We start from the raw sequence: 11,902 nt of genomic DNA on the forward strand, positions 1-11,902 counted from the left end.
TACTCACCACCTCCTCCCAGTCGCTCACTGCTTCTGCACAAGCATAACCAGGGACCCACCCAGGACTCTTCGAAATTATGTAACACTCGGAAAGACTACAGCTTCTGCAAAAGTGGCTCAGGCCCTAGCTACAGGTTTTGCATGCAGCCCAAGAACTTCAAGAGTCTGGTTTGTCTCAATCAAAGCCAAGGTGACTTTTGCCCAGAGTTCATCCCAGACGTGCGGTCGGCTATACACAGAACAGCTGGAATGTATGCCAAAATACGAATCCTATCTCTGTCAAAACACCAAATTAATGTCTAATTCAAAAGTTTTTATTTTCAATCAATGCTATTAGATTTATATATCACATTTAATGTCAAAGAGCTGCAACAGTTTTTTTAAAAAAATTATTTTTTAAGATTTTATTTGTTTGACACAGAGAGAGAGAGAGAAAACACAAGCAGGGGGAGCAGCAGACAGAGGCAGAAGCAGACTCCCCACTGAGCAGGGAGCCCGACGAGGGAATGATCCCAGGACCCTGAGATCGTGACCTGAGCCAAAGGCAGAATCACGTCGGTAGCGGAAAGGATAAAACCCATATGATAATTTCAACAGACACAGAAAAAGCATCTGACAAAATACCACATCCATTCATGATAAAATTCCTCAACAAAACAGGTTTAGAGGGAACATACATCAACATAACAAAGGCCATAGATATAGATGAAAAACCCATAGCCAACACCACACTCAATGGTGAAAAACTGAGAACTTTTCCCCCTGAGATCATAAACAAGACAAAATGTCCTCGCTCACCACTAAAAGTCTGAGCTGCAGCAACCAGACAAGGAAAAGGAATAAAAGGATCCAAACTGGTAAGGAAGTAGTAAAACCTTCACTATTTGCAAATGACATGATACTATATATAGAAAACCCTAAAGACTCCACCAAAAAACAACTAAAACTGACCTTACCTTTAGTAAGGTTGCAGGATACAAAGTGCAGAAATGTGCAGAGATCCACTACATTTTTATACACAAATAATGAAGCAACAGAAAGAGAAATTAAGAAAGCAATCCCATTTACAAGTGCATCTCAAAAAAGAGGAGAAAAAGGAAGCTGGAGGTATCACAATTCCAGATTTCAAATTATACTACGAAGCTGTAGTAATCAAAACAGTAAGGTACTGGCACAAAAGTAGAACAGAACAGGATGGAAAACCCAGAAACAAACCCAGTTATATGGAGTTATATGGTCAACCTTCAGCACAGCAGGAAAGAAAATACCCAGTGGGAAAAAGATAGTCTCTTCAATAAATGGCGTTGGGAAAACTAGACAGCAACATGCAAAAGAATTAAACTGGACCACCTGACTATACCATTCACAAAAATAAAATCAAAATGGATTAAAGACCTAAATGTGAGATCTGAAACCATAAAAATCCTAGACAAGAACACATACATTAACGTAGGCCATAGCAATATTTTTCTAGATATGTGTCCTAAGGCAAAGGAAGGAAAAGCAAAAATAAACTATTGGGACTGCATCAAAATAAAAAGCTCCTGCTCAACAAAGGAAACAATCAAGAAAACTAAAAGACAACCGACAGAACTGGAGAAGATATTTGCAAATGACATATCCAATAAAGGATAGTATCCAAAATATATAAAGAACATATCCAACTCAACACCCAAATACAAAGGATCCAATTTAAAAATGGGCCAAAGACATGAACAGACATTTCTCCAAAGAAGATATCCAGATGGCCAACAGATGCACAAAAAGATGTTCAACATCACTCATCATCAGGGAAATGCAAGTCAAAATTATAATGAGATACCACCTCACGCCCATCAGGATGGCGAAACTCAAAACAACACAAGAAACAATAGGGGATGGTGAGGATGTAGAGGAAGGAGAACCCTCTTGCACCGTGGGTGGGAATGCAAGCTGTTGCAGTCACTGTGGAAGACAGTATGGAGGGTCCTCAGAAAAGTTAAAAACAGAGCTACCCTGCGATCCAGCAACCACACTACTGGGTATTTACCCAAAGAATACAAAAACACGAATTCAAAGGAATATATGCACCCCCATGTTTATGGACGCAGGATTTACAACAGCCAAATTATGGAAACAGCCCAACTGTTGGGACTAATGAAAAGATAAAGAAGGTATGTTGTACATATACACGGTGGAATATTATTCGGCCATAAAAAAGAATGAAATCTTGCCATGTGCAACAACATGGATGGAGTCCTAGAGTATATGCTAAGTGAAATAAGTCAGAGAAAGACAAGTATCATTATGATTTCACTCATATGTGGAATTTAAGAAAGAAAAGAGTGCGAGACAAACCAAGAAACAGACTGTTTACTATAGAGAACAAATTGATGGTTACCAGAGGGCAGGTGAGTGGGGGAAACATAAGGGAAATAGGTGATAAAGATTAAGAGTACACCTAAGTGATGAGCACTGAGTTACATATAGAATCATTGTTAAATCACTATATTGTACACCTGAAACTAACAAAACACTGTGTTAACTATACTGAATTAAAATTTTACAGATTTTTATTTATGAGAGAGCGAGTGTGCCAGTGAGAGAGCATGAGTGGGAGGAGTGGCAGAGAGAGAAGCAGGCTCCCCACTGATCAGGGAGCCCAATGTGGGGCCAGATCCCGGGACTCCAGGAACATGACCTGAGCCAAAGGCAGACACTTAACTGACTGAGCCACCCAGGTGCACTATACTGGAATTAAAATTTAAAAACAATAAAAATTTTAAAAACGGCTGATTTGTTCTTTCAAGCATAAAAAAACATGTTAATGTAACTCTTCCCAGAAAAGGCAAAAAGAAATTCTTAAAACTTGCACTGCTTGAAGGTGCCCCAATTAATACGTGGCATTTGTGATCAATTAAATAAGATCAAGATATCCACTGATCTATTTGACAAAATTGGGAACTGGGGATTTTATCTAAGGGATGTGATCATAATTTGGGGCCTAATACTTTTTCTTTGGTTGTCAAATGAACCTTTACTGAAATTTTCCTCTACAGTTTTTTTTTTTAATTAACATGTAATGTATTATTAGTTTCAGGGGTACAGGTTATCAGTCTTACACAATTCACAGTGCTCCCCATAGCACACATCCTCCCCAGTGTCTGTTACCCAGCCTCCCCTCATCCTCCCACTCCCCTCCCCTCCAGCAACTCTCAATTTGTTTCCTGAGATTAAAAGTCTCTTATGGTTTGTCTCCCTCTCTGGTATCATTATGTTTCATTTTTTCCTCTCTTCTCTTATGATCCTCTGCCTTGTTTTCTTCACTTGATCTTAGCCAAAAGGCCGAGAAGCAATCTCTGCCTTGTTTCTTAAATCCCACACATCAGCGAGGTCATATAACTATCTTTCTCTGATTGACTTATTTTGCTTAGCATAATACCCTCTGGGTTCCATCCACTCTTTGCAAAAGGCAAGATTTCATTTTTTGATGGCTGCATAATATTCCATCATATATATACACACATACACACACACACCCCCCCCCCACATCTTTATCCATTCATTTGTCAACAGACATCTGGGCTCTTTCCATAGTTTGACTATTGTGGATATTGTTGCTATAAACATTGAGGGCCCATGCCCCTTCAGATCACTACATTTATGTCTTTGGGGTAAATACCCAGTAGTACAACTGCGGGGTCATAGAGCGCTCTATTTTCAACTTTTTGAAGAACTATTCCATCTGCTGATGCATGGACCATTTGCTGCCCATCATGATCCCCTGGGACCATACCACAAGCCCCCATACCAACCCCTGGATAGATTCTAACTGCGGCACAGCCCGCTGCCACATTCCAGCAGGAAGCAGCCAGAGCAGTCATCGTCCCGATTCGATTCCCTAACGGCAGTTAAGGTTACTATCCCAGGGGGAATGAGAGAAGGACAGGCAGGGCTAGGTAGGGGGAGAGAGGTAGGTGGCTAAGTGATCAGGCACACAGAAATCCCCCCAAAATGTGGAGGTGTGAGAAAACCAGAGATAAGGGGACAAATAGGGCAACCATGCCCGAGGTGTGCCACCATGCCCTAGGGTGCCAGGTGAGTGGGGTGGGTGCGTCTTTATGGTAATCACCTGTGACCAACAAAGTATAACCAGCCCCTCATAGAAGGTGTTATCCACAGAGATGTTAAAAGGATTTAAGTTTCCTGGTTAGCTTTCCATAAAAGACGAACCCTTAAGGCAACCCTGTGGACCCACTCCTTAAGAGCTTTTTCCGTTATCCTCACTTAATAAACTTCCATCGCTTTACTCACAAAACAAACAAACAAAAAAAACAAAAAAACTTGCATTGTTTAAGGTACTCAAGGCATGAATTCACAACTTTGTTCTAATTCACTACAAATAAATGGGGGTATATTTAGGGGGGTCATCATTTGAGAAATAAGTGATTGGCCATAGTAGTTGTCAGAACTGAGCAACAGGTATATGGGGGTTATGCTATTATGTCTACTTGTAGATATTTCAAATATGAAGTTAAATGCAGAGCAATATGTAAATGATGACAAGGCACAAACGTCGCTTTTCCCAGTTTTACATTTAATGAAAGTCCAAGTCTTTTAAATCCATATAAAATGAGTAAATATTAGGGTACTAATTTTAAAATGGTGATGACCTTATCCAGAACATGAATTCTTATTACTAATACTCAAATATTTATTGAGAACCTACTATGTTGTACATACTGTAGAGGACTAGATAAATCTTCAGCTTCCTTCAGAAGAGTTGACATGTACGTGAATAACCACGAGACGGTGGTAAGGTGCTATGGAAAAGAAATAGGGGATGTGTGCCGGAGGTTTAGGAGACCACCCAACCTCTCAGAGGCCTCATTTGCACCTGGATCACTGAGAAGAAATAAACTAAGACACAATTCAATAAACAGGAACTTGTTTTTAATCATCCCAAACACCCAAGCTTCACATTCAACTCGTCCAACAACCTCGATCTCCACAAGACCTAGACAGAAATGTACTTGGTGGCCTTTAATCTTATTAGCCCTTATCAGTCCCATCTGATATTACTTAATGTCTACTATTAACCTCATCTGATACAGATTACTTAATAATCCAGTGGCTGCTTTGATAGGAAGGGATTGCAATATATAAAATTACATCAAAATGCATTTAACATCCACTTTGAGAAAGGTACTGTGCAACAGATTTTGTAGGGGGAGCCGAAGATGATTTTAAATTTAGAGCCCTAGGGCGCCTGGGTGGCTCAGTGGGTTGAGCCGCTGCCTTCGGCTCAGGTCATGATCCCAGGTCCTGGGATCGAGTCCCGCATCGGGCTCTCTGCTCGGCAGGGAGCCTGCTTCCTCCTCTCTCTCTGCCTGCCTCTCTGCCTACTTGTGATCTCTCTCTGTCAAATAAATAAATAAAATCTTTTAAAAAAAAAATAAATAAATAAAATAAATTTAGAGCCCTAAATTTAAATTTAGTTATAACTTTTATATTATAAATTAATTATAACTTATAATAACTTATCATAATTTATAACTTTATTATAATTATAATTTATCATTATAAACTTAGAGTTTATAATCTAGGTGAAAAGACATACGTACACACACACAACTATATGGCACAATTAAGCTTGTCATTTCTACCTGAATCTAATCTGACAAGCCAATAACCATTGATTATCAAAAGCACTTATACATACACTAAAGGCAAACCAGGAACCCAGCACAGTGACTCCCCCTAAAGCACCAACGGGCTTAGTCGTTATGTTCCATTGCCTAGGTTGTAAACTGGGTAGACTGGCATGTCTCTGATACTTAATTAGCACAGCCTTCTAAACCAACCAGGCAATAGTTGATTATGAATGTGTAACATTTCTGTATGAATGGAAATCCCATCTGCTTCATGTTTGGTAACTTGGTGTTGCATGTCCAAGCAAGAGGTTACCACTGACACCTTCTGTAACAGCTGTATTCGTCCGCTGGAGCTGCTGTAACAAAATACCACCATCTGAGGGGCTTAAACAGCAGGAATTTATTTCCTCCAGTTCTGGAGGCTTCCTTCTGGAAGTCTAAGATCAAGATGCCAGCAAAGCAGGTTTCATTCTGAGGCCTCTCCTCTTGGCTTTTAAGCAGCTGCTTTCTCCTATGTGCACAGTGGAGGGTGGGGGAGGGAGCTCTTTGAGGTCTTTTCTTAAAAGAACAGGGTCCCAACCTCATGACCTCATCTACTCCTAATGACCATCCAAACGCCCCATCACCAAATACCACACACTGGCAGTTAGGGCTTCAACAGAGGAATTTGGGCAGGAGTGGCTCCTTTTCAGTCTGTCACAAGCACCTAACATAAATGGCTAAAGAAGATCACGAAGAAGGTTCTAGATGGCTCTGGGGAGAGCCCAACCCCAAAATATTTGGGGAGCACTTTGGAAGGGCAAGAAATGGTAAACAATGTTAGTGTATGTGCTGCCAGAAGGGGGCACAGGAAGCGGTAAACAAATGAAAATGGTTTCTCTCCAGACCCACTGTTCCCACTATGGCCGTATCTGGCTGAACTGGAAATCCAAGAATAGGTTACTAATAGCTCTGAGTTACTTACCATTTACTCAGTAATGGTAAATCTGCGCATCTCCTCTGAGCTTCAGAACACAACTCTCAAATTCTAGCCTCTCTGTAAATATACTTGTTAATGGTAAACGCTACACAGGTGCTTTCATTAATATGTAAGACTACCGGAAAATGTAACATTAGCATTTGTAACGTGTGTCCAGAAGGTCAGTACTTTCGCTATCACAGACTGCCAAAATGATTTTCCTTCCCCATAAAACTGGCATCACAAATTCTTAGTAATTATGTGCGCACATCTGTAGTAACGGTTTCCACAGTGAACATTTTTTTGTGGTTTACACGTAAGATTTCTAATTACAAAAATATTATTATCTAAAATTACAGCAGGCAAGGAAATTACCTCAACCTGAGGCAACAGGAGCTACATCAATTCATCATCTGTGACCAGGATGGCTTAAGCCTCTGTGTGGTCAAAATATAGCAATGCCCATGGGTCCAGACAAGACCGAACAGAAGTGAGTCTCAAAATGAGCTTAAAATATGAGTTAAAAGATGTACAGTAATAGACAAAATATATTTTACTTATTCCTAGTAACCAACAACAATTCCAAGCTTCTAGAATGGGCAAGAATTGCTAGGTAGCATATTTCTACCTTTTACAGTCAGATACTTTAAAATTCTATTTTTGGGATCTCTGTCAAATAGATAAATAAAAATCTTTTAAAAAAATAAATAATTTTTTAAAAAAGATTTAATTTTATTTCACAGACAGAGATCATAAGTCAGACAGAGATTACAAGTAGGCAGAGAGGCAGGTAGAGAGGGGGAAGCAGGCTCCCCGCTGTGCAGAAAGCCTAATGCGGGGCTCGATCCCAGGACCCCGAGATCACAACCTGAGCCCAAGGCAGAGGCTTAACCCACTGAGCCACCCAGGTGCCCCCACTTTAAAATTCTTAAAGAAAACTCGAACAAAGGGGTACCTGGGTGCCTGGGTGTCTCGGTCGGTTAAGCTTCTACCTTCAGCTCGGGTCATGATCCCAGGGTCTTGGGATGGAGCCCCGTATTGGGCTCCCTGCTCCGCGGGTGGCCTGCTTCTCCCTCTCCCAGTCCCCCTGCTTGTGTTCCTGCTCTTGCTATCTTTCTCTCTGTCAAATAAATAAATAAAATCTCCAAAAAATCTGGAAAACAATATCAAACTTCTTTTAAACCTTTTTTTGAAAAAATTATTTTTTAATTTATTTTGATAGAGATCACAAGTAGGCAGAGAGGCAGGCAGAGAGAGAAGGAAGCAGACTCCCTGCTGAGCAGACAGCTTGATGCGAAGCTAGATCCCAGAACCCTGACATCATGACCTGAGCCGAAGGCAGACGCTTAACCCACTGAGCTACCCAGGTGCCCCAAAAGTATTAAAATTCTTAAAAAATATCACGAGGGAGGGTATGTGCTATGTTAAGTGCTGTTAAATGGGTAAGTCTGATGTCTCACAGACCTGTACCCCTGGGGAACATAATACATTATATGTTACTAAAATAGCAAGTTAAAACCAAAACCAAAACCAACCAAACAAAAAAACACCAAAGCAGAGAATATGCCATCCCTTTGGGATAATTTGTGATAACCTGGGGAATCATAAAATGAAATTATGGATCACTGATGCACTTAATTCTTAATGTGAAAGTAATTTAAGCTAGCAGTATGTTCATCTTCCAATTTAGTATCAGTCTTACAAATAAACTACATATATAAATTGTTTGCCTTCCCTTCTAGGGGTTAAAGAATTAAAAGGTTTCTAAGAATTGAAGGATTGTAAGAATTAAAATCAGGGGCGCCTGGGTGGCTCAGTGGGTTAAAGCCTCTGCCTTTGGCTCAGGTCATGATCTCAGGGTCCTGGGATCGAGCCCAGCATCGAGCTCTCTGTTCAGCACGGAGCCTGCTTCCCCCTCTCTGTCTCTGCCTGCCTCTCTGCCTACTTGTGATCTCTCTCTGTCAAATAAATAAAAATAAAAATCTTTAAAAAAAGAATTAAAATCAGCATTCTTTTTAAGATTTTTAAAATTTATTTCAGGAGAGGGCAAAGAGGGAGACTCCCCAGACTCCCCACTGAGTGGAGAGCCCAATGTAGGGCCCAATTCCAAGACCCTGAGATCACAACCTGAGCGGAAATCAAGAGCTGGATGCTCATCCGACTGAGCTACCCAAATGCCCCTAAAATCAGCTTTCTTACTATTCAACCCAGGGGTAAATTATTAGCTGCTTCTAGATAAGCTGGTCCATAACTGCTCTATGTTCAAGTACATGAATTTATCCTACACTATGACCTTTCCTTTTATTAGTGTGCACTGTGGAGTAACAGCCATGTTCATTCTGGACAAAAATATATATATACCTGTCAATTACCAGACACACACTGTGGAGAGTAGAGTAGTTCCATAGCAATCAGAAGTGTGTATGAATTCTTGTTAGTAGCAAGTTATTCTAAATGTTAGTAATTTGGCGGCACAGGTGCAATGGCAAAGGAACAATGCAGTCTCACCGTGGGTATTAACAAAGGTGGTTAACACTTTTAGAGCAGGTGAATCTTACTGAATCCACACAGGATAAAATTATACAAGAAAGAAAGCTAAACTAGTGCATCTTCAGCCTCTCCCCACAAGACATGGCCCAGTGACTACCTGATGAATTACAAGAAAACGAAAGGAAAACTCCAAGACCCCACTTTTCTGCTGATCTGGTTGGTCCTTCTGTCTTTTTTTTAGCAAAGAAACCAACACATAGTAACCACTGTGTGTTTGTTACTACTAACATCCAGACCATTTCTGGGAAGGAAATTAAAAAAGGAACGGGAATTGGCAAACATTGCAAACACAATGAAGATCTTAATGTTCAAACAAAACTAACAGCCAGTTCTAGCAATAATAACTCACTATGTGCTGGGGCGGGGTATCACAGCTAAAAGTGTCTAACTTCCTCAGCAACTGAATAAAAAAAAAAACAGCCCCGGCCATTTTTTGAGTACCTACTATTAGTGTCCCATTTTAAGGGCCTGGGCTCTGGAAAAGAGACCAAGGTTTGAGTTTGAGTTCCTCTTAGTAACTGTGTCATGTGCGTATGCTTAAATTACTTAACCTCTCAGAGGTTTCAAAGATTCCTCATCTGTAAAATGGTAATCATTGTGCTGATATTGGGGTCCTGGGATAGAGGTCCACATCAGGCTCCGAGCCCAGCAGGGAGTCCTGCTTGAGGATTCTCTCTCTCTCTCTCTCTCTTTTGGTCCCCACTCTCTCTCAAAAAAACAAATCTTTTTAAAAATAATCATGCTGTTATAGGGTTGTTCTGAGGACTAAGTAGGACTATATAGGTAAACACAATGATAGCTATTCTATTATATTACTATTCCCAGTCAAGGACCATAGAAAGGTTCTTTCGTCAGTTAAGACTGCAGACAGTTTTACAATCTTTTCAACGGCACCTCAGTGATTCATTAAGAACACTTAAGCCCAGAAAAGTGAAGTCAGTTACCCAAAGCCACACAGCTTGGAAACAACCCAAAAAAGCAGGATTCCAGGCCAGACTCCATTAAGAACATTGGTTTTTACCTTAATTAAGCCACAGTTCCGAATATCAACAGAATCCTTCCCTTTTTAGGGCTCAAGTGACTAATTATTTTTTAATTCAGCAAAGCATTATTGGTAATTCCTTATATGCCAAGCACTGTCCTATGTGCTGGGGTTATGGTGGTGATCCCTGACCTTTTACAAAGTTTATGGTTTAGTGGGAAAGACAATCAACAGGTAATCGGGTGACTGAGTATAACAACGACCATGACGATGACGACGAAGATGCAGACTAAGGCATGTAACTGTCTGGGAGAGGCGTTGGCCATTTTAGCAAGAATGATCCGAAAGGTGGGAGGGGCATGCAGCTGAGCTTGTTCGAGAAACAAAAAGAACCAATGAGGTTGGAGACAGGATACGAGAGGCTGATGATGGTAGGAATGTCCTTGAAGGTAAGGAGCGGACTCGCGTATTTTGTCCCCGCAGGATCGAAGAGCATAGGAACCAGGTTGAGGCGCATCCCAATTCGAGGCCTGGTTACCTCTGGGCCGTGGGAAAATTACCTAATATCGTCTATTTTCCCCGTGTGTAAAAAGGCAGGCATGGTTACCGCTACCAAGGCTGCCGTGAGGATTCAATCAGGCAATGCGCATTCGCACAGTCACTATGGTATTTGCGGAACTAGGTACGAATGCCAGTCCGCGCGCGCCCTCCCCTGCGGTCGTGCCTGTGCCTGGGCCCTCTACACCAGCACCCCGAGGACCTGGGCAGCACACCCCCAGTTTAGAGAAGGGCCTCCCGGGAGAAAGCCCCCGCCCCGAACTCCCCACCAGTAAACGGCCCAAACCCGCGGCGCGCCAGATCCTTCCCGAACTGGCCCGCGCGGCCCCTCCCCGCAGCACGCTCCCCGGCAGCACGAGTGAACCAAAACGCCATTTCCACCCTCCCCTCCCACACGCGGCCCTCCCTGCCAGGGTCGTCCAGAGGCACCCACCCGGCACCTCGCCCTCCGTCCCACACGCCGCCCCGCGTGACGTAAGGCCCCAGCCGGGACGCGGCGGCCGCCCCCCGCCCCTCCGGGCTTCCCCCGGCCACCCCGGCGGCCGCACCGCGGGCCGCGCGCCTCGCGGGCCGCCCGCCGCCGCCGCCGCCGCCACGGCCACGGTCACGGCTCGGCGGGGTAGGCTGCTCACCACGACGCTGGGGCTGCGGGTCGCCATTACGGAGCCGGCGGGCGTGCGGGTCGACGGCAGCCTGAAGAGGAGGAAGCCGGCGGCGCAGCAGAGGAGGCGGAGGTTCCGCTGAAGGTGGCGACACGCGGGAGAACTGAGCGATGCGCTCGTCGCAGCGCTCTAGGCCGCCGCCGGAGCAGAGGCAAGGCACGCCCCGCCCCGCCCCGCCCCGCCCCGGCTCCGCCCCCCAGACTGCCCCGAGCCTGGGCGGGCGCCCGCTGGTGTCCACGCTCCCGAAGGGGGGGCTTTCCTCCGGAAAAAGCAGAGACTCCTCGCGTGCGGCCTCTGTCACGCTTTCCCCGCGTCCGCCAGCCGGAGGGCTCCCGAATTCCCAAACCTGCCGCCGCCTCGCTTCTTCCTTGCGGCCCTAAACTGGGCTCCGGCTCTACCGCTTGCAGTCACCGCGTGCTTCTCTCGCCCGGCGTCCCCTTCCCAAGACCTTGGACCACATTGCGGATTTCGTTTTCCAGACTGGTGGCCCAGTTCTACCAAAAAACTTTAACTGTGGGCGCCTGGGTGGCTCAGTGGGTTAAGCCTCTGCCTTCAGCTC

At 43.7% G+C, this 11,902-nt stretch overlaps 1 protein-coding gene across 1 annotated transcript in view; it reads right to left on the minus strand.

The window, feature by feature from the left end:
• Positions 1-11,858, minus strand: part of HPRT1 (hypoxanthine phosphoribosyltransferase 1) — a 39,064-nt gene extending 27,206 nt beyond the window's left edge. The window contains exon 1 of the mRNA XM_059385450.1: positions 11,314-11,858. Within this exon, the coding sequence (XP_059241433.1) occupies positions 11,314-11,340 (27 nt within the window). The 5' untranslated portion in view covers positions 11,341-11,858. The remainder of the gene's footprint in view (positions 1-11,313) is intronic.
• Positions 11,859-11,902: the final 44 nt, after the last annotated feature.

The sequence above is a fragment of the Mustela nigripes genome, chromosome X (genome assembly GCF_022355385.1).
Source record: "Mustela nigripes isolate SB6536 chromosome X, MUSNIG.SB6536, whole genome shotgun sequence".
Classification (NCBI taxonomy): Eukaryota; Metazoa; Chordata; class Mammalia; order Carnivora; family Mustelidae; genus Mustela; species Mustela nigripes.